The sequence below is a fragment of the Larus michahellis genome, chromosome 23 (genome assembly GCF_964199755.1).
Source record: "Larus michahellis chromosome 23, bLarMic1.1, whole genome shotgun sequence".
Lineage (NCBI taxonomy): Eukaryota > Metazoa > Chordata > Aves > Charadriiformes > Laridae > Larus > Larus michahellis.
Window position 1 is genome coordinate 2,783,386 of NC_133918.1, and position 25,653 is coordinate 2,809,038.

General features: G+C 46.3%; 1 protein-coding gene and 1 long non-coding RNA gene across 5 annotated transcripts; one reads left to right on the forward strand and one right to left on the reverse strand.

Annotated features, from left to right (window-relative positions):
- Window positions 1-1,388: 1,388 nt before the first annotated feature.
- Window positions 1,389-16,447, forward strand: ATCAY (ATCAY kinesin light chain interacting caytaxin). 4 transcript variants are annotated; one of them, XM_074565838.1, is made up of 13 exons: window positions 1,389-1,866; window positions 3,734-3,863; window positions 8,562-8,626; window positions 9,000-9,221; window positions 10,016-10,201; window positions 10,875-10,977; window positions 11,499-11,630; window positions 12,040-12,126; window positions 12,621-12,719; window positions 12,984-13,019; window positions 13,892-13,927; window positions 14,683-14,718; window positions 15,288-16,447. In XM_074565838.1, exons 2-13 carry the CDS (start codon window positions 3,787-3,789, stop codon window positions 15,295-15,297), a joined length of 1,089 nt encoding a protein of 362 aa, XP_074421939.1. In that variant the 5' UTR covers window positions 1,389-1,866; window positions 3,734-3,786; the 3' UTR covers window positions 15,298-16,447. The 4 variants fall into 4 exon arrangements, with proteins under 4 accessions (XP_074421939.1, XP_074421941.1, XP_074421943.1 ...); XM_074565840.1 differs by having other exon boundaries at window positions 14,686-14,718; window positions 15,288-15,477; XM_074565842.1 differs by lacking the exons at window positions 1,389-1,866; window positions 3,734-3,863 and adding an exon at window positions 6,136-6,660 and having other exon boundaries at window positions 14,686-14,718; window positions 15,288-15,477.
- On the reverse strand, window positions 14,471-25,653 carry LOC141734287 (uncharacterized). The gene is made up of 6 exons (XR_012584490.1): window positions 25,560-25,653; window positions 24,811-25,018; window positions 23,831-24,170; window positions 22,613-22,740; window positions 18,596-18,773; window positions 14,471-16,443 (listed from the first exon to the last, which is right to left on the reverse strand). It is a non-coding gene; the product is annotated as an uncharacterized LOC141734287 (long non-coding RNA).

Here is a 25,653-nt window from a genome sequence, read left to right on the forward strand (position 1 = left end):
TTTGGCTAGCACCAATTTGTGTCACATTTTTACAGTTGCATCCACTGCATTGAGGAAATACTGTCCTCAGCACCTCATCCTGCAGGAGCCACTCATCCTAAGAGAATCCATGTCTGCATGGAGCTACACCACTTGTCTGTAAGGTCCCGAAACCAGCCACCTCCCTGCTGAGGTACCAAAGGTCCCTGTGCCCAACATGTGGGACGTGGGAGCACCCAGCAAGAACACGCGGTTACAGGAGAGGGATGGAATGGGTGAAGTGATGGGAAAGGCATGGTGTGTCCTAGGTGGGCAGGCAGGGATTGTGACTTTACCTGCAACACAGCACATCAGCCCTTCTCCTGAGCCTGCAGACCTCGGCTGGCGCCGCTGGAGAACCCCAGCCCCATGCTGAGACTGCGTGAGAGGGCCGCAGGACAGCCAGGACCAAGACAGGGCTCCTCTTCTTACCGTAACAGAAAAGGAGGTGCAATAGGTAGACTCCTGCTTCCACCACACAGCACTCCTCTATCTCCCCACCATCTCCAGATCACCGCAGCCCCTCTGCCCACTGAACAGCCCTGAAAAAAATATCAAATACCTTGTTAGCAGAGGGTAACAGGAAAACCCCAGGGCAGCAGGCACAGGCAGACTACACAGTCCTGCTCTATCCGTTGATATAACGAAAGACATGTCCTCTCAGACCATTTCTGCTAAGGCTCAGACTTCCTTCACTGGGGGGTCACTACTAAAGCTAGAGCTACCTTCATCTTTGTACAGCACCAAGCACATTGGCTGAACAATGCAAACACGAGGGGGATTTCTGGCAGCACACAGCATCAAACTAACCCTGCCTCTCCCAGAAGCTGTGTTGAGGCTTTGACCGGCATCTGAAGGCTGTTTGCTGAAGCCCCGGAACCAGAGGCAGGTGAAAATCACTGCTTTTTCATTCACTTTTAGATTTCCAAAGGAAACCAGCAAAGGTCTCGGCCTCTAATGCGGTTACAGACATCCTGGAAGCAAGGAACAGGAGCTGATCCCCCAGCACAAGGAGGACCATCTGTCAGGTCTGTCTGTACAGCTCCTGGCACCAGAAGTGAGTCCGGTGCCTGAGATTTAGCTACAAATCACCTTTGCATGTGCAAGGCAAGATAGACCATTAAATCCTGCATCCTACCACATGCTGATGCCAGCTTTTACTTTCTCAGTGAATAATGTGCTGTATTAAAAAGCCCTCCCCTTCCCACCCACCCCTCCCCAGCTCCCACGCCTCCTCTAGGACCACATCCTGCTGGATGATGGGCATCCCTCGCTCCCATTGAAAGCAGCAAGGAGACAGTGTGCTCAGCCCCTGGCAGCATCATTCATCCGGAGGAAGAGTGTAGGGAGATATTTGGTACCTCGCAGCCAATTGGAAGAGAGGTGACACTGCCAGGGGGGTGCTTCCAGCTCCTCTCTCCACCCATCCTCCATAACACCCCTCTCCCTGTCACCACCACCACCGCCATCCTCCTCACACACAAAAAGCAGTGCAATTAGCTGACTTAAGAGAGCTGAGGCTTAGCAAGCTGCAAGCGGAAAATAACAATAAAATACCTTGGAGAGGAGGGAGGCAGCAGAGGAAGTAGCAGCCATGGAAGAATACAAATAACTGCCCTCAATTCCCCCCTCCCCGCCCCCGCCCAACAAAATCCAAATCACAAAGCAACGACCGCTGTAAGAAAGGCCGACCTAGATGCATCCCCACACTCCTCCGCTGAGAGAGCCGCACACGTCTGCATCTGGATACAGGCGCTGGACCTCCTGAGCAGCCTGTCTCCGTCGGGAGGAATGCCTAGCTGGAATACAGGCAGCATCTTCTTTGTTCCTCATTAGCCGCAAGCATCGGTGAGTACAGCATCATCTGGGCTTCCGTACCGCTGGGCAATGCTTGATATTAAGAAATATCAGAGTCCAGTCTGGGATTTGCTTCAACATCTTTCCTTTCTCTTCCTCCCTCCATGATGCCTTTGGGGTTAGCAGAAAGCAGATGACAGCAGTGGGGAGGAGGGAAGGACGGTGGGGTGTCTCTGAGCCCCAAGGTATCTCCTTTGCCTGCACGTAGGGAAATCAAAAATGGGGACATGTGTGACTGTGTCATGGCCATCGCATGCAGCCAGGCATGGGGGTGAGGACAGAATACATAATGTCTGTGCCGGGAGGAAAGGCTGAGAGACACTGGGCAGGGAGAGAGCCCTGCGATGCTCACAGCCAGCTCTTTGCTCTGATTCCTGTCTCTGGCAGCGCCCCTAATAAAGACCGATGATGGATTTACTCAGGCCCTACATAGCTTCATTCCTTTAAAGCAGATACACAGATTTATCTCCCTCCAGATCATCACCAGCGACACCCTCTGTAAATACAAGCCTCCAAGGGAAACAGAAAAGGCCCTGGCTCTCTAGAAAAGCCTTACAGCAATGGGTCAAACTCTGCTAGATGCTGATTTTCCTGACACCAGGGGACAGACAGACTAGCCCCATCCACTTGGGAAATCACCTGTCCTAAAAAATCTCATATCCTAAAACTAAAAATGTTACTGCCGGTGCCTGGGTACTTTTGTAGTGTAAAGACTGAGCTCAGGAAGAACACTCAAAGCTGTCCTCCAGTTTATGAGTTACTGCATGTGCCCAACATATGAGCTGATGCCACTTGAACATTTTCTGTATAAGGACTCACTCTGTCCCCTCCGGGCTCAGGTGCTACTAAACTTGGCCGCAGCAGCATCCAGCTGAGAGCAGCGTATCTGCTGTCTCTGACCACAGCTGGTCCTGCAAGGACTGGTCCTGAGCTCTCAGCCAGATTCTGTTAGGATTTGCAGGTGCGGTCCCTGGGAAATAGCTACAAAGGTCTCATTTTTTCTGGCTGGCAGCATAGGAACCATCTAATGAAGACAAAATAATATACACAGACCTAAGGGCCCCTCGCGCTGCTGGGGCGTTAGTATGAGTGAGAACAAGGGTCATTGGATCTGAATTTCTCCTGTTCATACCAGTGCAGCAGAAAACCCAGACTGGGAACAGCACACCCACCTTGCCTCCATTTGATGTGCTCCAGCTTTTTGGCATCTGCATTTCCTTTTGGCAAGGCAGAGACGAGAATTCTTCAGGGGTGTGGAAGGACATTCAGCATCCCTGTGGAGGCCTCCTCACCCTCCTCCCTTTCTCTCTGGGTGGGGGGACAAGCATGGGGATGGAGCACAGACCAGGCAGCAGCAGGCAGGAATTTCTCTGCAAAACCAAAGCCATTAACTTCTGTCCAGACCAGCAAAATGGAAACTGGTGCTACTGCCAAACCAACCTGAAACCAGCCTGGGAGGAGCTCGCTCTTCTCTTCCCTTTCAGCCGCATTTCTTTTCCCTCAGCAGAGGTGCTTGTTTATGTTGAGATTAGTATTGCAAGAGAAGTAGCAAGGGAAAAACGGGTGGGCATCAGCTGAGACAGTGCTAATCCTCAGGGACAAGAGCTAAGGTCACAGCAGAGCAGAGATATATACCTGTTGCTTTGATCCAGGGCGAACCTCACCTCCTCTTTCTTGTCCAAAGCATGACAAGTGGCCACAAAACCCCACGTCCTTGCCTTCTTCCTTTTGCAAAAACAAGCAGCTATCATGCTGCTTCTCTGTGGAGCGCAGCATGGACATACCTGCTCTGAACAGTTCAGATTAAATATTTCCCGGTAGTAATGCTCAGTGCCAACCTCTGCCTTCCACCTTCCAGCCTGAGCCCTTCCTCAAGGGAACTACTGCACAGCCAGACCCTGTCCAAGCACGATGGGAACCACAGAAGCCACTTTGCGGATGGAAAACGTGGATGTGAAGGAGGAGTGGCAAGATGAGGACTTCCCCAGGTTTGTTCCCTGCAAAAAAGCCAGGGAGAATTTTATTTCTTCCCATAAGAAACCAATAGGGCATGGAGCATGCAGGTCCCTCCCACCAGCCCCAGAGGCAACAGGAGTCTTAACTCCAACAGGGCAATTCTGGCCAGAGAAAACAACTTTTGTAGCAAGGCTGCCCTCAATGCTTAAAATTTTTTTGGCTGGCTTTTGGCAGCCCCCCATGAGAATGCAAGGAGAGGGTAAGGAGCAGGGTGAGGAGGACAGGGAGATTAGCATGGATGGATGCATATGGGGATGGATGGATGGATGAATGGATGGATGGATGGATGGACGGATGGATGGATGGATGGATGGATGGATGGATGGATGGATGTCCAAATCAAGCAGTGTCTCCCCAAACAGAGCATCTCTCCTATCTGGAGCCCCTCTGCTGTGAGGACAGGCTGAGAGAGCTGGGGGGGTTCAGCCTGGAGAAGAGAAGGCTCCGGGGAGACCTTCCAGCCCCTTCCAGTCCCTAAAGGGGCTCCAGGAAAGCTGGGGAGGGACTCTGGAGCAGGGAGGGGAGCCATGGGATGAGGGGGAATGGTTTTAAACTGGAAGAGGGGGGATTGAGATGAGATCTTGGGAAGAAATTGTTTGCTGTGAGGGGGGTGAGCCCCTGGCCCAGGTTGCCCAGAGAAGCTGTGGCTGCCCCATCCCTGGAGGGGTTCAAGGCCAGGTTGGCCGGGGCTTGGAGCAACCTGGGCTGGTGGGAGGTGTCCCTGCCCAGGGCAGGGGGTGGCACTGGGTGGCCTTTAAGGTCCCTTCCCACCCAAACCAGCCTGTGATTCTATGAATCAGAGCAATGCTGCTTTGCCAGGAATTTGCCACAGAAAGCAGAGTCGTTGGGATACGGTGACCGCTGGCACTGACATGCAGAATCTGAATGGTTGCAAACCTTGTAGGAAATGACGTGTGGGTGACAGAAGGTGCTGAAGTCACAGCTTTCACCTTCACAGACACTTAATTAACTGCACAGAATGCCAAAAAAAAAAAAAAAAAATCCCTGTAAGCTCAATGTGCGCTGAACTCCCTGCAGCCACCCAAAGGGTGCACGCACCTGCATCCCCCCCCCGAGCATTGCCCCACACACCCAGTGCCCGTGGCCCACAGTTCACTGGGGCACATGCAGCATCGCCAACACCAAGCCTTGCTGCTGCTGGGGTCTGGGCTGCTGAGGGGCTTTTCAGGGCTGTCTCGCTCTGTCCCAGCTGCAGCTGAATTCCCCCGAGCAGCCCACAGAGCCCCTGTATTCACAGACAGTGGGGCAGTGTGCTGTGCGGGTGGGCATGCAGAGATCCCGCCGTGTGAGAAAGGGTCTCCTGTTTCCCTTGGCACCGGCAGATGAGCTTAGCTCTGTTTAGCCCGGGTCCAGCTGCATCATTAAACTAAGCACCTCTGTCTGCCGGCCCAGCACCCGCTCACAGGACACGGCTTGTGCTTCCGCTGGCCCCAAAGGTGGGCTCAGCCAAACCCTTGAGACTCTAGGATGGATTTTTCTTTCCTCTGAGAGCAGAGCTGGGCAGAGATTTGGGCTCATGGACCTTTGCCAACCTAAGGCCTCCCCCAGAGTGCTGTGATGACAAGCTTTTAATTGAGTAGGTAGGAAAGCGGGGTAGAGAAAGGAAAGTGGGGTAGGAAAAGGGAAGAGTTGACACAAGGGTCCCTAGAAAATCTGGGGACAAAGCTGTTCTCGTTCCTGGACATCAATGCACTAACCCACACTGTCACCTTGGAGCAGGAGCTGCCAGACACCATTTCACACTTACTTACCATGCAAGCAGCAAACTTACCGCAGGCACAGCCAAGCCTTCAAGGGGCATTTCTTCCGCAGAGCCCTCAGCACCACCCAACACGGGCATCATCACTCCTGCCTGGAAAACAAAGCGCAGGGAGAGGCAAAGGGATGTGACCATGGCCGGGAGGCAGGCTGGTGGCAGGGACAAGGCCAGAGCCCTACAAACAAGCTCCCCAGCCTGCTGATAGGCTGCTACAGAGGGATTAAATCAGGAATGATGCAGGTGAAATAGAGTTCGAACAGCCACTAGACAAGCTAGCTGAGTTTAACTAGCATTAAAAATAAATAAATAATAATTTTCAAGACACTTCCCCCTAGAAGCATTAAAATAATAGGGCAGAAGCTGCTGCATGTGGGACAGTAGCTCTCTAGCAGACGGTTTGCTGCATAGCTATTTTTGCTTAGCTGTGATTAACCAATCTTGCCACAAAAAAACCTATATCCTAGACAAAGATCTGGGCTGGGGGAACTGAATTCAGCTGCTCATTAAGGACGCCAGGCGAGATTCCCATCCCTCCCCGAGAAGCTGATCTGCAGAACAAGCTCCTGCCTTGCAGGCTGCAAAGGTGCAATGGCAAGGCACCGAGCGAGCGGAGAGGAAAGGGTGTCCCCCCCCTCCTGCTGCTCCCCGAAGGTTCAGCCTCCTGCTGCCAGTCTGTCTCAGCTGCTTGTGCAAGTGCTGTCCTGCCATGATGCTGTAGCCGTGCCGCGGGGCGGATGCAGGAGCATGCTCACTCCATCACACATCCATCGGATCAGGGGCGGTGAAGGCTCGGGCCGGTTGGGGCCCAAGAGAAGGTGCTTCTAGAGGGAAGCTGGGCAGCACGCTGTCAGCGGAGAGCAAAATGGTGGCACCCGACCCTTAGAAAAGCTGCTTCATTCAGAAAATTTGGCATCTGGGGCTAGCTGTATTTGGGAAGGAAGATTTACACGGGAGACTGGGAGGTAGTGATTCAAGCATCCTTTGGGAAGGTAAGAAAGCTCTTTTCTTCACCTCTGATTTTTGAATTGCTTTTCTTAAATGAATCCCAGCATCAGAGAGCAGAGTGCCTGACTGCAGCACGTACTCGGTACAGCTGGGCCTTTCTCCCCCCCCTCCTTTTGCTGCTGTATCACCAAGTTGTGCCAGGCGCCAGCTCACAGTCAGATAAACAACCAGCCAGGCCCCGTGCACGACAAAAGCAGAAGGGAGGAGGAGAAGATGAAGGGGGGCAGAGGGATCTTTCTGACTGCTCAGGAATATCGTGGCAGCCCCCAGGGTCCGTGTGCTGCACAAGCGAGCAAGGAGCAAGCGCCTTTGATCAGGTCTCCAACTCTCATAAATATACAACAACCAGCTATGAGAGGATTATCCCTTAATCTAAATATTTATAGGGTTTAATTTGGCTGGTGGCTCTGGTGTCATGACAGCACGAAGAGGAGCCTTTGTAGGGCAGAGCTAGGCTGCATCCTCCTGCGGACTCAGAGGTACCAATCCCCATCATCTCCCTCCCTGCCATAGCTGGACTGTAAGGCCAGCAGCCACTGGAGACCAGCCCCATCCCCATTCTTACAGCACTGCCTTAAAACTGGTGGGTTTTCTCCCACATTTCACCCAAGGACTGTCCCAGCACCCAGGATTTTACACCTGGAGGCATGAGCTCTTCCCTCTGTTTAGGGGGAGCTTCCAGCAAGGGGCAGATGAAATAAGGATGGTCCCTTTTAAACGGATCTTCGACATTGTGAACATCGTGGGGTCGGTGGGGTTGGTGCTGCGCAAGAAGTTTCAAATCCAGCTAATGCCAGAGGACAGGAACGAGTCCCAACACAAATTAAGGGGAAAAGTGTCCAGAAAGTGTCCAGCTCAGGGTGGGCAGTGTGCTGCTCAGCCACCAGCTAGGGTTCCTCACCGCAGTACTGGGAGCCAGCTTCTGACTTCACTTACCCCAGTAATGAGATTTGGCATTAGTATGAAACGCAACATTTAAATCAATTGATGCTTCCAGCCTCTGGCTGGAGCTGTGGTCATTTATACCAAGAGAGTGCAGGAGCCAAACACAAGAAGCTGCAAATCCTGACCTCTGCCATCAAGCCCCAGGAGGGGAGCAGTGGGTCAGCCTTTGGCTCCGAATTATGCGTTTGAGTGCTGGTGCCTGGATCTTAGCTCAGAATGACTCTGCTTCCAAACGTCAGCAGGGTTTGGATATCACCGTCAGCTTTTCTCACATGAGGGCTGAGGTAAGGATGGGATGACAATTCTGGGATCACCCTAAGGTTTGATCCTTGCCTTGAACACCGACTGCCTTAGAGCAAAGTCACTCTAGACCAAGGACCAGCTGTCTCCCGGGAGAGGTGCTTGTGGCAGGCGCTTTGGATAAAGTTCTGCTCTGCTGCAGCCAGGGCCTGAGGCAGTAGGCAACTGCAGAAGATGGTCCCTGGTACCCTTGATGAGGAACTCTAGAGCTTGGCACTGCCTCTCGAACTTCTGACAGAGATAAAAATGGGGATAATATGAGAAACTGAGGATGTTACCAGGCTCTTCTGGGGACAGGATTTGCTCCCGTGTCCCTGGATGGATTTTCCAGCCTCTTGGCTGAACGGCTGCATGTGGGATGTATCGGGAGGGTAAATGCAGGGATAAGTCTGGAGGTTACTGGGGATTGCACAGTGCTCCAGTAAGAAGGCACAGCTGCTGGGTGGCTCTTGGGCAAATCACCTGAGGGCATCCCTCAGGCTGAGCTCACAGACAAAAGGGAAAGAGCAGAGCACACATGGGGTTGCATGTTTTTCCCTGATGTCCCCAGTTCTCTCCACTATCTACCATGGAGGGACTTTTTCCTAAATATCACCTGTTATCTCCTGTCTTTCTACCTCTTCATCTTGGCTTCCTGCAGACCCCTGCCAGAAGAGACAGGGATGGAGTCACTGGGCAGCCCTACGGAAGACGAGAATACATCCTGTAAGTACCAGACTGCCTTATCAGGAGTTCAAAGGAAAACAAGCCTATGGGAACGACAGCTTACAGTTAGGGCGATACCCTTGGAGTATCCACAAAAATTCCCATATGGGAGAGGAAACCAGCAGAGATTTGAATTTGCTAATATTTCACAAGAAGCTGGGGGAGGAAATAGGTATCTCCGAAGTGTGGGCACTTTTATCCAGCCATACCTGCAGGCACCCAGTACCTCCCAGCTATGATCCAGCACCCTTAGCTTACAGGACCATAGCCTGAAATAATGAAAGCCATAATGAAGCCATAATGAAAGCACCTTGTCTTGCACTAAGGATACAGGATGAGGACAACATGTCAGTTATTTTCCTTTTAACTCCAGCTCCCCCAAATACTTTAAACTTTAATGGGGCGCATCGTAAGCGGAAGACACTTGTTGCACCTGAAATCAACATTTCCCTGGACCAGAGTGAAGGCTCCATTCTCTCCGATGACTTCCTGGACACACCAGATGACCTGGACATTAATGTGGACGATATTGAAACTCCTGATGAGACAGATTCCCTCGAATTCCTGGGGAACGGGAATGAACTGGAATGGGAAGGTAAAAGGCTGGTTTGGGGTGAATGTTTGTAGGGGTTGGGGCTTTTATTCAGCCTCATTTTAACCACTTTTGACATCACTCACCACCAGCAGCTGAGTACCAACTTCCCCATCAGTGAAGCACAACACACACAACCAAGCCCCATCTTCCACACATCTGCCCCACCAGGACCCCAGCTATATCCCAGGAGTCTCAAGTGCTGCTATCTCAGCACTTCCATCTGGGGATAGCGTGGGCAGAAGTAGTTCAAGGACTTGCAAACACCAGTCTAGCCATAATTCAGGATCAGGCATAAGGCTGTGGACACACATGCCCTTCCAGCCACCACCCCAGGCTGGAAGGTGCTGCCTGCTCGGCTCTGCCAGTAGAGCTGTCACATGAACATTCAAACATCTTGAATAATGAGGTCTTGGCTAACCTGGCTGATTTTTACTGAGTCGGGCTAAGAAGGACTCATGCAAGCAGCTCCACTAGCAGATCAGAAGACAACCGGCACAGGTGGTACCCTCTTCAACCAGTAGAGATGGATCTGAAGGAGGATCCAGCAAAAAGTCCGGTGCCCGACCTGTGATTGCAGGTACTATAAGCAGCATGAGATGTTAAGCTTATATCTATTACGATCTGGCAATACAGCAAGATTATTAAGACCCAAAAACTTACACACATCAAAGCTGCAGATTAAACACAGGTCATCCTCAGTCTGCGGTTGTTGTTTTCTCTTGTTGCACACCAAAGATCTTGCAGAGTTTCTTCGTACATAATATTAAAGGCAGAAATGTTTGTCCCTTTTCCAGATGACACTCCCGTAGCCACAGCCAAGAACATGCCTGGGGACAGTGCAGACCTGTTTGGAGATGGTGGGACAGAAGATGGGAGCGCCACTAACGGACGGCTCTGGAGGACTGTCATCATTGGAGAGCAGGAGCACCGCATCGACCTCCAGATGATCAAACCCTACATGAGAGTGGTGACACACGGAGGTGAGGGAGCGGGACGCCTAATCCTGGCTTGGCGGATTTCTTTCAGTACATCTTTGTCAAGCTGGAAGGCATGCCATGGCTGATCGTTTTGACTGTCTTTAGGGAAAAATTGCTATTCATTTCATACCACTATGTGGCGGATAAGCACAAAAGCACCCAGCTCACACTAAAAAACATACAGTCATTGTAGCAGTCTTTCAATAAACCAAAGCAGTGATAAAGCTGGCTTTGAGCAAGACTGAATATACCACGATCCTCAGCCCCGGGCGCAGGCAGCATGGCCAATGATGAAGGGATTGCAGGTGCTTAATCCCTCTGCAGCTCAGTGCCTGCGATGTCCCTGGAGGCACAGCTAAAGGCCACATCCAGTTATTGACCATTTCTGAAATCCGAGCAAACCCAAGCAACGACCCAGGGCAAAGCTCTCAGCTCTGGGCTTTGACACACACAAATTCTTTCCCTGAACCCTGGCTACGTGTTGTAACCAAAACCAGGATCAGAGGCAAATCTAATTGTGAAAGAGGGCTGTAAGAGGAGCAAACACTTACCTACAGCTGAACAGAGGCACAAAAACCAGCCCAGGCCCAAATTTGGCAATACATCTTCACTGCTATTTTTCCTTCATCTCCCCCTGGAAAAAGTCACTGATGTTGCCTGTGTCTTTCTTTCCCAGGATACTACGGAGAAGGTCTCAACGCCATCATCGTGTTTGCTGCCTGCTACCTCCCAGACAGTAACCTGGCTGATTACCACTACATCATGGAGAATCTCTTCCTGTAAGTGGCTGGTCAAGGTCTATGAGGGAGAGGGGGGCAAGGAAGGTAACCCGGGCCCTGGGGAAACAGTTTCTGTGTATTCGTTGCATCAGGAACCTCAGCTGGAAGTAGTTTGAATCCAGGCCAAATGTCCCCAGTGTGCAGCTGCAGACGGGAGTGAGCATCACTGGATGAGACACTGTCCACAGCATTTGCATCCAAGTCCAATAAGTCAAAGCATTCAAACATTCAGTGTTAATTATGCCAGTGATGGACTCACAACCAGGCTAGAGCATACGTACACAATGCTGAACAGCTGGTAGATGCTACTGCTAGGCAGAAGAACGGTGCAGGGATGTCCATCAGTGTATGCACTATGCCAACAAGCACCAGCAATCCCTGAGAAATACCCCTAGGCATCCTGCAGAGGTGTCAGGAGAATCTGAAACCTATTCCAAGGATAACAGACAGGCACCTGAAGAAAACTCCAGGGACCTTTTTTGAGTCTGATGTCCCCATTGCTTTTGATCACCACTCAACAGGTATGTGATCAGTAGTCTGGAGCTGCTGGTGGCTGAGGACTATATGATCGTGTACCTAAACGGAGCGACGCCCCGGAGGAGGATGCCCGGCCTTGGCTGGCTGAAGAAGTGCTACCAGATGATAGACAGAAGGTGAGAATCCTGTTGGTGTTGCCTCTTCATCCTTCCGTCCTCTCCCCACATCTTTTCCACTGCTTCCCCACGGCCTTCCCCAGTCACCCCTTCTTCCTCACTCTCCACATTCTGTAATTCCTTCCTCTGTGACAGCTTTCTGACTTACTCCAGGCTTTCTTCATCGCCTCTTCTCCCTCCTTCCCTCACAAGCAGCTTCACAGAGATCAGGCTAATGCAGCACCCAAAGCAGTGCTCCTACAGCCCGACGGGTCTGACCTTAAATAGGGCTCCTGAGGCCATGGGCAGGGCTTTTGTCTGGAGACACCCAGATAAGGCCAGTAATGCTTATTAGTGCCCTGACACGTTACAGGTGAGTTTAAGAAAAGGTACTTTGAATCTGACTTTCTGTCCCATGGCTTTTCCACAGGCTGCGTAAAAACCTCAAAGCATTGATAATAGTTCATCCTTCATGGTTCATCCGGACAGTGCTGGCTATATCCAGACCATTCATCAGGTAAATATAACGTGTTCCCAGACACAGCTTGTTTTGGAGTGGAAATTTAATCTCATGAATCAGTTCTTATGCTCACCTTTAACTAGTAGTGACCACGGTGAGCCTGTTCGTCATTTGTCCTACATCTCTCTGATACTGCCAAGGACAACTCTAGAGGTGGTTTTAGGAGACACTGTGCTGGTCGGGATCCAGATCAAAGCTTGTCCCACTGGGTAGCACATAAAGACTTACTGGGAAGGGCAGGAATTATGGTCCTCTTTCCCTCCTACAGATATTGAGAGGCGGGGGCAAAGCAAAGTGAGATACAGTAATGTGGCATCTCCCCACTATTTTTAGTCATCAGCATATTAGCACTGGGAGGACATGGGTACACTCAGACTACAGAGGATACAGAGATGCCGAACTCCTCATTTCCACCAGGAAAATTCTGACTTCCTACAGAGAGAACATCAAAACAAGACCTCAAGCACACACTCTTTCTCTCTCCCTGCCAGTGTGAAGTTTATCAATAAGATCCAGTATGTTCACAGCCTGGAGGAACTGGAGCAACTTATCCCAATGGAGCACGTGCAGATTCCAGACTGTGTCTTACAGTGAGTATCAGCGGGACCCTGGGGCACACATAGCTCTAAGGAGGTGCAGGACAAAAATCCTATAGCAGGATATTGTATTGAGTCAAACCCCACGTACTGGAAACACAGAGCCTGGGGCAAACCTTATCTTACTGGTGCCAAGCAGAAGCCTGCACACTGTTCTGGTTTGCAGCTTCTGTCCCCTTCACAGCAAACATTGCATTTTGCTAAAAGTGAACGGTCCTGACTGGGTAAGACGTAAATAACTTTTCCTGTTTGTTGCAGATATGAAGAAGAGCGGATCAAGGCCAGGAAAGAAAGGTAAAATTGATTTTGGGGGGTGATGGAGGGTGGGTTCATTTTCTTGGGATGTTGTTGCTTTCTCTCATCATCACGTGTGTTATAACAAGTCAATTCCGTGCTCCTCCTGCCCTGGTATCCCACACAGACTACACTTATTTTCTACTGATTTTCCCAAAAGAAGCAAAAGCTGCAGGAGGGAGGAGAAGCTTGATTAAAAGGTTATTTATCCTCTTAACCCCATGAGTGCACACATCCTGAACGTGCACTGTGTGTGCTAGCAAAGGTCATCAGAAATCACCCTATATATAAAAATGGCATATTTTCCCCATATGACCATGCAAATTGACCTTAAAGTGAGAGCTAGAGCTTATTTTAAAAGCCACTTCATTCTGCTAGAGGGTCATAAAGATGGCCATTAGTTTACAGTTTATTTTGTTTCATTTTCTATGCCTGTTCCATCACCGGTGATTCTAGGTAGAAGTGCTGGCAATAATCAGTGATAACAGTTGGCTCTGTTCAAAGCAAAAGGCAATCATGGAGAGAGGAGAGAGCAGCTGGGTCAGCACGAGAGCGATGTGCTGTAATAACACCTCCTCGTGCTGGGGAACTGAGCGGCAGATGCCAGTTTGGGAGGATTCAGTTCATTAGCTGTTAAAAAGCAAGTTGTCCAGCCCAAATTAGTCAGCGACATCCCTCTAAGGCCAACAGAAGCATCCTGAAAGGATGAGGATTATCAAGGTTGCATATCACAGGGACTAATAGTCATTTCTGATCAGACCTGTAAACTCCCTCTGAGCTCCAGCTATCCCCCTAGAAATGCCTTAGATATGCTACTCTTTCACACTGCTCGCCCCTAGATGGTAGATTTCAAATGCAATTTGTGTTTACAGGGCAGAAGAGAAACAAGACATGGCTGAGAAGGAAAGGTAACTGCTCTTTTTTATTTATCCTTTGCTTACAAAGTAGTTTGAACAGTCTCTGGCAAGGAGAATGGCCCTATTGCTTGGTAGCACCCCCAGGAACTAAGCTCTGCTTGCTCAGATGTTTGGACCCAACAGGATATTTCTAAAGTGTTGGGAACTGATAAAACTTCTCTCCCTAACAGCTCCCTGTGCCACCACTTTTGTGGTGTTATTGACCTTCACCTATGTGAATGGATTCCTGACGCTGCTTTTTACCTCTGTAAAGCTAGTGAGCCCATTCGGTCATGGACCAGAGCCAGAGGCACCAGGGAACGTTCTCCTGACATTCAGTTGTAGCATTTGTACGCTGGTGCAATGCAGAGAGCCAAATACTGCTGTCAGGCACAGCTTGGGTGTGCGAAAAGGCAAGATCTGAGGCTGTAACATTAGACGGGAAAGAAAATTCTAGGGAGGTTTGGAAGACGGTCTCAAAATCTTATGCCAGGATAATTTGGCCTGGTTTTGGCTCTGCTTCAGAGTGATATAGCCTCTTTTTTTTTTTTTATTATATCTAACTAGCACCCAAGAGGGGACAGTGCATATTTCTGCTGTTCTCTTCCCAGAGAAAAAGGACCTTTGACCAAAATTACCGAGGTCCACTGGGTGAGTCTGAATTGTTCTGAGAAACAAATGGGACCCCAGGGCCAGAATCAATCACAAGAGAGGGTGATTAGTTTGTGGTGGAGATTGACTTATTGTTTTGCTGGTTCTCTTCCAAGCAGGCCTGTGCCCCCAGCAGAGGATCAAGAAACCAGGTTTGATTTGTACCTCGCTCTTTTGTCTGTCTCTATGTGATAGATCCCATTGCGTTTGCAATCCACTAACAGTAAGGCAAGACGGGGTTAGACCCAGGACCTCTTTAGCCCAGCGCCACTCACCTGCTGCAAAAGAGGCATCGGCCACTTTGCAGAGGTGGGGACAAAGCCTTCACCCCACCGCCGTGCGGCTGCAGTCGCGACCACAACCACTGGAGCTTGTCCCCATGCACGGACCGGGCACAACTGCAGCTGCCACAGGGGCACTTGAGAAAAGCTGCCCCTCGATAAATGACCTGGTGTTTGCCACATGGTAAAGGCGTGCAGATAGGCTTTCACTGCAGAGCTGCCGTTACCCTGCAGCAACTTTTCACGGTCCTATACACTCGGGAAAAGTCCTTAGGGAAGAATGAACCCCATTAAACCTATGAATGACATCTTTGTCCCTGATACACTTTTGGGGAGGATTACAGACAAACTTACTCATATTTTTCGACATAGCAGGAATAACAAAATTTTTACTACAATTCGGTTTCTAAAAATGACTCTGCCTTTCTGTTCCTTCCCAGTATGTCATGAATTGAAGTAGTGGAATGAATGGAGTAGAAGAAGGACGCAGCCTGGCAGTCACCCACGTAAATGACCTTTTGGTATAAGACCTTGTCGCCATCTTATTCCGAGTTCTGTAAGATCACGGAGCCTGCCTCCCCTGTCTCCAAGATGCAAAGTCCTTTAAACTTTTTGAAAGCATTTTACTTTAAAAAAAAAAAAAGAAAGAAAGAAAAATCAACAAAAAAACCACAAAACAAAACAAGCCAAGAACAGCACTTTTCAGGACAGGTTCCAGTGTGTTTCAATAACGGTCTGTGGAGAGCTATTAAGTAGTACAAATAGATACCACGTTCCCTTTTAGTAAGTTAAGAGCATCCTGTAGTCCATTAGTCACCAGCCCAGAAAGAGATATATTTTTTGTTTAAATTATAAACCCTGCCCCTAACTTGCTGCTGGCCAGCACTGAGACATTTTGCTTTAAACTGCACACCCAGTTTCCTCCATACAGACATTACAACAGCCGTTGCTCCGGGGATTAAATAACACAGGCAATGAAAAGAGTGCATTTTCGTCCTTTCTATAGCCAGTAGATATTTCTTCCTGAAAATACCAAGTGTCCACCAGTCTAGGCACCTCTTCCAGCCTGGACTGCCTCAGTTAATTCATTGCCTGTTCCTTTTATTAACTCACACTGAACCATTCCTACGAGTAAATGCCAGGGGTTTTTCCTGGTTTGTTCTGTCTCAGTTTGTAAGGCACTCGTAATTTGAAAGAGGGTCCCCTATGGCATGGCAGCCTCCACAGAACCTTCTTAGGAGCATCTTCTCATATCAACGCACACTCACCAAAAAGGTCTGGTTTTAAGAAGGAGCCTTACGGACAGGAAAGTTTTTCATGCCTTGTCTTTGTATTGATTTCATGACACCGGACAATCACTCACTATTAATACCTCCTATTGCGGAGAAAAGCTGCTAAATGTTTGAAATTTCCTACTTGCCACCCCTGGGTAATGAGGGCCTCATCTATAATCATACCTGCCTGGGAAAATCCCCAGTGGAGAATGCTGCAGATGTGGAGGCAGGACACTGGATCTGGGTTCAGCTTCTCAGCCAGCCAAGAGATGCAGACGCGGTATGGAGACTCTGAAATTTGTATTTTGGACTCACGAGGATTCTATAAGAAAAGGAGGGAAGAAAATTTAAGAAACAACTATCTGCCCAAAATCATTTGGAAACTCCCGATTTCAGCAGAGCCACCTTACATAAACTGCCTCAAGTGCATCAGGTAAAACCCCTGGCAGATAACAGCATATGAAGAATTACCTGCATATTTCACCACTTAAGGAATATCGCAAGCCTGGCAAGCCGTGGCTATCTGAAATCACCACCGCTTCACTCGGGTCTGACATCCCCTGCAGGACAATTCTGGCAAAGCAAGATTTTCCTCAAGATAGAGATGTCTCCTCTGTACAGATAAAGCTTCTCTTTTTTTTTCTTTCAGTGAGTAAAACTGCTACTGGTGAGATCTTTATTTCCCTGAATGCTACAAAAGAGCACCAAATACGCTTTCTAACTTTACTCCTCATTTGAGATAAGTTTTTCTCGAGCACTTCTGTCACGGATGTATTTACCGAAGAGACCTTTGCATGAAAAACAGAGCACTGCATCCACAGCATTAACCCTCGAAGCTGAAGATGGTAAAAACTCCACATTCTGTCTCACCGGCATGTTAATAATAAGCACGAAGCAAGCATCGACCTCCACGGCTTTCTAGAAATTTCATGATGAGCCTGTTATTGGCAAAGTGAATTCTAAACCACAAGGAAAAAATAGCACCTCAGGGTTGTTTTTTTTTTTCTGGAGTTAAGGTTTTATGCCAATATCACCGCCCCAGAAAAGGCATGCTGCCCCCAGCTTCCCAAACAGTCAGCAGACATCTGTTCCAAGACACAAGCAGCAGTGGGAGATTTTCAAACATCAACGCGTTAACCCGATCTGCAAAGCTGGGCATCCTTTTTCACACATGGTCTGTCAGATGGACCAAACACACCCACAGGAACTAACGAAGGACTCTTCTGATCAAATTAATTTTGGCTCAGATTATAAAAAAAAATCACAAATGTCCTTGTAGTATATGTGAATTCACTGTCTCCCATTGATAATATTTAAACTTAGATTTTTCCTTTGAGACCCTTTTTATGCATTCAGATAAAATATCATCTGCCGTGCTTTCCACAAAAGGATGCCATGCAGTTGGACACTGAAAGGGAAGTTCACAGTTATATAATGAATAAAAATGATAGAAAGTTTAATAATGTTTTAAAAGTACAACTATAGGAACCTTTAATGGATCTGTAGTTACCAAACACTTCAGTGAAAAACGTTCACAACATCATGGAAAATACTGCTGGTATGGAACACATGGAAGATAAACCTGGATTATGTTTAGTCTTGGGACCTGAAGACGCAGACTGCTCCCTGATCCTCAGCAGTGACCAGAAGAATGTGGGGTTTGGTTTTTTTTGTTGTTTTGGGGTTTTTTCCAAAGAAAAGACACTGTGTCGACATTTTCAGAAAAACTACAGAATGATCAGACCTGAAGATGAAACTTCATATTTTTTTCAAGCAATTCCTTCAGGGCAAGGTTAAGAGTTCGGCTGTGAAAAGGACAGATTACCAATTTCATTTCAAGATACAAAGGAAGTCATTTGTTTGAATACAACAGTCAATTTGTAACTTCTTTGAAACAATTTTTCAAAAAGTGCACTTTCTGATAGAGCACTCTAAGAAATATGCACTATATTTTAATTTTTAACAAAATTTTATGAGTGTATAAATTTTATGTTCCTGGATGGATGGATGGATGTCTATATATCTTTTCAACATAGAAAAGACCTGCAACCCATAATGGATACACTATAGGTAAATATAAAAAGTGCATTTTTATAGCAACAAAAAAACAGTGTCATTAACTTCTTTCAGACAGTGATGGTAGACGCTACTTGAAACCAAAGTAGCTACAAATTCTGTGATGGAAACACAGAACCACTCAAGTTGGCAGTGTCCCTTTACCAAATACGGAGCAACATGTCGCAGTTTGAGGTTGATAGACCCGTGCAGGCTTCGAACACAACCAGAGCTACGTGCAGCAAGAAACGCACCGCCAAAACCGCTGCATTCACCTTTAGAAGACCATTACAAATGGAGATGCACCTCACAACGGTGAGAGACCGACAGTACAGACAGCCGACAGAGGTTTGGAAGGCTGCAGATACAACTGCATTGGTGGGGAGTTGTCAACCGATGGCTTGACCCCAAGGACTTACCTTGAGCAAAATTCAAGCGGTGACAATAGTCCAAACAGAAATCTGAGGTGGCCGAAGCCATGTTACAAAGCTCTTTGCCTGTTCCTTAAAGAGAGCTGCTCTCAAAGCCTGTTTGCCAAAGGGTTCACCAGCTGAGCTCTACATTTCCACTGGAGGCGCAGGTTATGAGAGAAATATGCTATACCAGCAAAAAAAAAATTAAAAAAAAAGTAAAAAAAATGTTGCTAGTAAAAGTGCATTTACATTAGAACTTTTGCCAGTATATATACATATGTTTAAAAAATAAAATGAAATAAACTACATCCTTTTAGCAATACCGCTATACTGGTCAATGTTCCAAATGTACACCTGGCCCTGTTTCTGCCTCATAAAAACATCTCGGAAGGATAAATATTTTGACTTATGAATGCAGTGTGTTATATCAAACAGCAGGTATCATCAACAACATTTTTTTGGTTTTGGATTTTACCATTCATGAGATTTTCTAATGACGAATCCACAGATTGCCACATTTTAGCTGCAGAAAACTTTATTTTACACCCACGATAGGGTATTCACAGAACCCGTGGTATTCTTACTCACAGTCTAATTAATGGCTGAACTTCAACATTCACCCAGCATCAGCCTACAAACAAAAAAATCAGATCCCTTCTGGTACGGTCGATGACAGATTAGGAAATACCTTTCCATCTCTTTGAGGTAGTCACAGGACTTGATCCAGCCTTCAGAAACGCAGGCGCTTGTCCCTGCGTTACGCAGCAACCGTCAGATTCATACAGTTAACCTACTTCGTTTTGGCACATTTAGGAATCCCCCAGATTTGGGACTGTCCAGTAATTTTCATTTTGATTCACAAGACAGACACAGGAAATAAAACTGAGATGCTGCTGTATATTCAAGGTGGATAATTAATACAATTTCTTCTGTACAGTACTGTGTAAATGTGAGTGGATATTTAGAGCATACCTCATTGCAATTTTTCCATCTATTTTTCCAAAGATTATTTGCTTACAGGTGTGCATACACACGTATGAGAAAACCTAAGTGGTAAAGGTTTTAAAAGCAACAGATCCTCTATTTTACATATCAAGGGACGAAAAATAAAAAAACAAAAAAGTTAATGAAATGCTGGTGGCAATAAGCTCAGATTGGCCTGACAGCAGGTGAACCGTACAGGCAAAATTGCTATAAATACAAAAGCACATGTTTTCTCTTTTGTATTTCCATATTTACTGGCAGTCAAAACTACAGCATGCTACTGGTAAAGTGAATTTTAAAAGGTCACCATGACAATATAACATAATCTATCTCAGTTTTTTTTTTTCCTTTGTAGTGGGCCCTTTTAACCCAAACCTACATGTAAAAATGTGTGAACTGTCATTTTTCTAAAGTGTTTGTAATTAGGTGGTTTATGCTAGAAGACATAGATTGCTGTTAAGTATGTATTATTATTTTTGCTTTGTATTATTCCATGAGAATCTGTGGATATTCGATTAAAATGAGACTAATCCTTAAGCAAAAATGCATACCCCTCTTTTTGTCAGTATCTTTTATTTAGACTTTGGCTCCATAAGGAAAATATGATGAAAATTTCTGTTTGGATGCCATTCCCTTGAACAAAGCAAGTCAAAGTTCTCCCTGGCAATTATGATACTGCAAAATGGACCTCTCGGAATGTTTTTACTAAAATAACTTCTATTCTAGCACTATAGCGTATGATCTTTCCAAGTTTCCCTGGGTGTTAAGCTTTAGAAAAGAGTCACGGAAAAAATTGCTTCCCTTGGGTTCCTATCAACCTGTACAGAACCACACTTGTCTCAGGTTTTTTAATCTTACATTATCTTTACATATCTTTTTATGCTCAAATTGATAACATGATTGGGAATTAAATTGTCAAAAAAAAGACACACACACACACAAAACCCAACCCAAAGCTGCTTAAACAGAGAAGAAAAAAAAAAAAAGAAAAAGAAAAAAACCAAAACAACCAAGCAAGACCAAACCCTTATAAAGAAGTATTTACAGGAAAATGCCTGAGATGACTAATTAGAGTGGGCTTTAGATAGATTATTAACATATTTCAATTAATGAATTGGAAGTATGAATACATACAAGCCTAATCCTATAACAAGCATTACTGCATTGATGCTGTGAAATAACTTATTCAGGAAACGCGTGTTTGTTTGAATGAGAAGATATACATAACAGCTACACTTTTGCTGTATGAAAGCAGATTTTTTTCTGTGATTTTATTTTCACCAAAAAACTTCTACCCCAATCACATTAGCATTGACAACATTGTTTTTTCTGCTCATCCTCGCTGATTTTTTGTTAAATTTATATACAAAAGTTTGTAGAAGGAATTGCAATGCTGTAACTCAAATATTAAATTTGTGTGGACAATAAAAATGTAGGAACCTGTTGCTCCAGGGGTCTAACAGCAGGATGCTGCTAACCTCAGGCAGCGTACTATAAAATCCTGTAGCGACTTGCTTTTGCAGCGCCTCGGATGTAGGTGATGAGTGAAAGACTTAAAATATTTCAAGTGGCCTTGCACCAAACTGCCACTGCCATCAGTAGTGTGTCACAAAGGAATCTGGTCACTGACGACAAAGAAAGGAGACAGGGAGTCGTGGCTGAGGTGTGCCAAAACCCACTCTAAGCACAAAGAATGCAACCAATACAGCAGACAAAGTTCAAAAGCTCATGGTGTTATGACTACACCATGCCACAAGAAATAGGATTAGCTGCTACCCTACCAAAGCAACAAAGTTTCCCAAGCAGAAGACAAGATGTCCTTCCTCAAAAGAAAACATACCCTTTAATCAGCCTTCACTGTAGTTTTCCATTAGCCGTTCTTCTATTTGGCTGATTGAAATTTTATAATATTATTATTTTCATTTAGCAGTCTCCAAAAGCTACAAATGTTCCCTAGAACAGACATTTTAGAAGACCTCTGCAGCAAACTGGCTGCTGTTTAAAAGATAAAGAAAAGAGGCACTCAAAAAAAAAAAAAATCAAACCAGAATCTTTTAAACATATTAATACATTGTTGGTTTGAGGGGTTTTGGCAGAATGGGAGAGTGAAGTTAAAGATTAACTGTTTACTGCTCTTGTCACCACTTAATTTACCTGTGCTATGTTTTTCTTAAGCGCGTATCTGCAAAGCTCCGCTGCAGCACTTGGTGTTGGATGCACCAGCTCTGCCCTGGAGATAGCAGGAAAGGCCTTTCAGAGGATGTAGGAGTTGGGACACTTACTGCACTTTTCTTGACTGGATCTGTGATCCAAGTATATTTCTATTCCTTTTAACCAAGATGGTGGCAACAGTGATTAAGATCAATTGCAGAACATCAGGTAAGTTTTCTGGAGATTTTTCTAAGGAAAGTTTAGACATTATAGGTGCTCCATCAGCTGCACAGTTCGTTTTCATGGCTCTTTTTTTTTTTTTTTATTAGGTTCCTAAAACCCACCTAAATTGCATGCTACCTCTCACATCTATTCCACAATCAGCTTTAATTTTAAGGCAGAAAAAACCATAACATCGTCACATCGCATGATTTAAAAATTTAAAAAAAAGCTTGTCTTTCCTCCAAAACAAAATCACTTTCCACCTAGACCTCACTTTGGCAGTTCAAATGAAAAGCCAGTATTTTCTCACTCCTCAGTATTAAAATGACTTGTGTCACAAGAGTTGTGCTGAAACTGCCACCCAAGTGGAAATCTTTTCTCCCACGAGTGTATTATGCGACTGTTCTTCCCTTTAAAATGACTGAGGTTCCTGAATGAAGCAATATTCAAGAACATGCTAATTACTGCCTAGGCTACTCTGGGGCATTTGCCATTGTCGCTAATCATCATGAACCACAGATAGAAACCAAGATTCCCAGCTTAAAACAAACAGAATCCTCTCCAAACAATTAACCTCAACGAGGAATGAGATTCATTAAAAATTAGATACGGAGTCTAAATTCGTTTTAGGTTCCCTCTACAGACAATGAGAAGAGATGATTTCACCTGGCTTAGGATGGGATGAGTCACTCTGTGGTAAGGCCTCTCTCTCTCCACTGATAAGAGATGTAGCTAAACATCCAGCGTCACACCACGCACAAATCGTATGGACTGCCAATGAAATGAATCACAACCTAGGGGAGGAAAATGAAGCAATCATGCAAGTGAGAAAGAGAGAAAGCAATAGAACATTCCTTCCTTTTTTAGCACAGGGGAGGTTAGCACTTTGATCATTCGACTTGTCACCTTGGGTTAACTTCTCAGGATGCTTGAGACTTTTTGTGTACTTGGCCTTTTGTTTAACAATCGAATATGATCAAAAGCAGCAAGTTTCCCTGAGTAACATAAGGCTGGAGATTAACAAGGGAATGCAAGCTGAAGAGCGGAGTTTTGAGAAGAGATTTGAAGCAGAAGAGAAAGACAATACATTCCAGTTAAAATTCATTTTAGATTGGTTGTATTTTTTTTAGTCCACCAGAGAGCAGCTACAAAGGACAACTCAGCCTCTGGATAAAGTTAATAATGCCCAAACATCAGCTGTAAGAATAAGATTTTTTTACCTGGAATGGAAAGAAAAGAGAAATTACGGGCAGGGATTGCACAATATTGCTAATATGTGCTCAGAACATAGCTTTGAGAAAAATTAATTTTGAGAGCACTTGAGATAAAGATTGACTTGAACGTAAAGACAGTGACTCCTCATATCATTTTAAGCAAGAGCACAGCGCCAAAATCAACTTGATTCTGTTCTCAGTGTCCCCATCCTGCCCCAAACAAGCTGCACTCTCCCAAACCCAGATAAAAAATAAAAATAAATTAATTGTATAGATCTATAATCAAAACTGAGTTTTTGCTAAACTCATAATATCAAGCACCCAGCTTATTTTAACAAAAACTTATCAAAAACCTGAGGCTGTCTCTCAGCACGGGAAATTTCAATATGAAGACAGTGTGTGTGACCAAGTTTTAACCTATTACCAAAAAAAAAAACCAAAACCAACCCCAAAATAAAACTGGTAATGAAAAATAACTGGTCTGTGTATGGTGTTGCTGTCACTGGTTTTGACTAAAATTGAAGATCAGTATCCTTTTTTCCTGTCTGTTTGTCTTTAACAACAAAAATAGTCTCACAAAATGTTAGTCACATCAGGAAATCTAACCAAGAGAACTACATTTTTATATAAAATGCCTCTGCTGCAACTTAATTTATTCGGTGAAGATTACCTCCCGGTGCAGGATCTCTCCCCAAATCTTCAGGTTCCACACACAGTCTAAGTTTGTGCGGTCACTGCAGTGGGCCATGGTCAATAGGTGGAAAAGGCACCTCCAGAGGATGACTCAGCCTATCCATCCCACCGCCAGCTCTGGATGGCATCAGTCCCTGGCCCTTGAGGTGGCCGAGCAGAACCAACCCCATCCTCAGGGTGGCTCGGGTGGAGGTAAGAAATGACCGTCCTCTGTCACTGGAACTACTCTGCCTTTGGGGGCAGAACTGGGCTGTCAGCTCCTCCTGGCATCTCGCAGCTGTGGCAGGTGCAGCCCGGCCCCAGGCATCTCCCTGCCCCTGAAATGAGATCAAATATACAAGGACTAACACTGAGAGCACACCGACTCCAGAAAACAGGAGGTAATTGTTCTGCCCTCCGATTTGGATCCCACACCCGCGTGCCACAGTGACCATGAAGGCAGGCGGTTCAGTCCTCGGGAAGGGAACATTTTGTTCTTTTTTTCAGATACCTCTAGCCAAGGCAGACGAGGGGAGCACAAAAAGGCAGCATGGGCTCTGTCCCTAGCACAGCACTGAACTTCCTCAGTATGGCTGTAAGTGAAGAGTAACAACACCGGTATTAACAACATCCAACAGGAGAGATCCACAAAGAACAGAAAAGAAATGTCCATTCATGGAATCATCTTCTATTTACCGCATTTTCTTTCTAAAAATACATTCAGTGTCAGCCCTGCACACTCTGCTGAGTGTACTTAATTGCTTTTTACCCCAGGACTGTATCTGGACAAGCAACCGCATCACACTGAAGCACCCTGATTTTTCTTAAGTGTTGTCGGAAGAAAGAGTGGATAGTAGAGTATATACTACATATATATATCCTATATCAGGATCAGAACCGATATTCTCTGTTTCTTTAAAACAGAACTCAAAATAACCCAAATTGAAGTCAAAATAACTCAGAGGACAAGTTACCCACCGTAAACTCTGCAACAAGTGGCTTTCAAGGCTGAGGCTGAAAGGCTGCAGTACAGAACACGCTTCGTCCCTTCTGTTTGAGTGACACAGGGGATTAAAGTGCGCTGTGATGTTCTGACAGGGATTGCACCGAAGCATCTCACAGGAACCAGCCACGCAGGAACTGGAATAGTGCAGGAGGAAGGGTCAGAAAGACGCAGCGAAGAATGCTGAGAAAGCAGAAGAGAGCAGAAAAAATCTTTGGTAATGTTTAGAATTGGTAGAAGTGTTTAAAAGAGACAATTTACCCAGAAATGCACCCCACATAGGTGGCATGGTAGGGACAAAAAACACACAGAAGCTAAAGAGAAAAGCGGGAACCCTGTAGTTGCCTGCCTTTCTCCTCTCCCCAACCCCAGCTGAACTCTCTGCTCTCTTGAGGCTCCTTTTCATCAGCTGTACCAACACAAAGGGCTTCTCTATTTCCCCTTGTGAAACCCCGTTGGGTCAGAGGTTTTCCCCAACAGGTAGGTGAAGCGTGGTGGAGCGGGAGGATTGTAGCCTGGGAACATCACGGGTGATGTGGTAGCAATGGACAGAGAAAAGGGAAGCCTCAAAAATCCGCCTGCTGAGAGCTGGCTTGGCCCTGCCAACCACCGAACGAAGCAGCATGGGCAAGGATGAGCTTTTAACAGCAAGAAAAGGAAAACTTCCCTTTGCTGTCAGTGTATTACCTATTCAGACTGATTTTGAAGAGTCTGTCAAACATACCTGAAAAACTGTCAGAATATTTTGGAGCGCTGGATGAATCATCACACATCAGCGACATGCCTTACAGCTCAGCTTCTTCACTCCGTGCTTGCTG

Bases quoted from the DNA above. Each gene is read 5' to 3' on its own strand.
- ATCAY (XM_074565838.1), top strand. From the start codon at position 3,787: ATGGGAACCACAGAAGCCACTTTGCGGATGGAAAACGTGGATGTGAAG. The intron at 8,627-8,999 runs GTAAGTACCAGA...TTTTAACTCCAG, and splicing joins GGAAGACGAGAATACATCCT to CTCCCCCAAATACTTTAAAC. The intron at 10,202-10,874 runs GTGAGGGAGCGG...TTTCTTTCCCAG, and splicing joins GAGAGTGGTGACACACGGAG to GATACTACGGAGAAGGTCTC.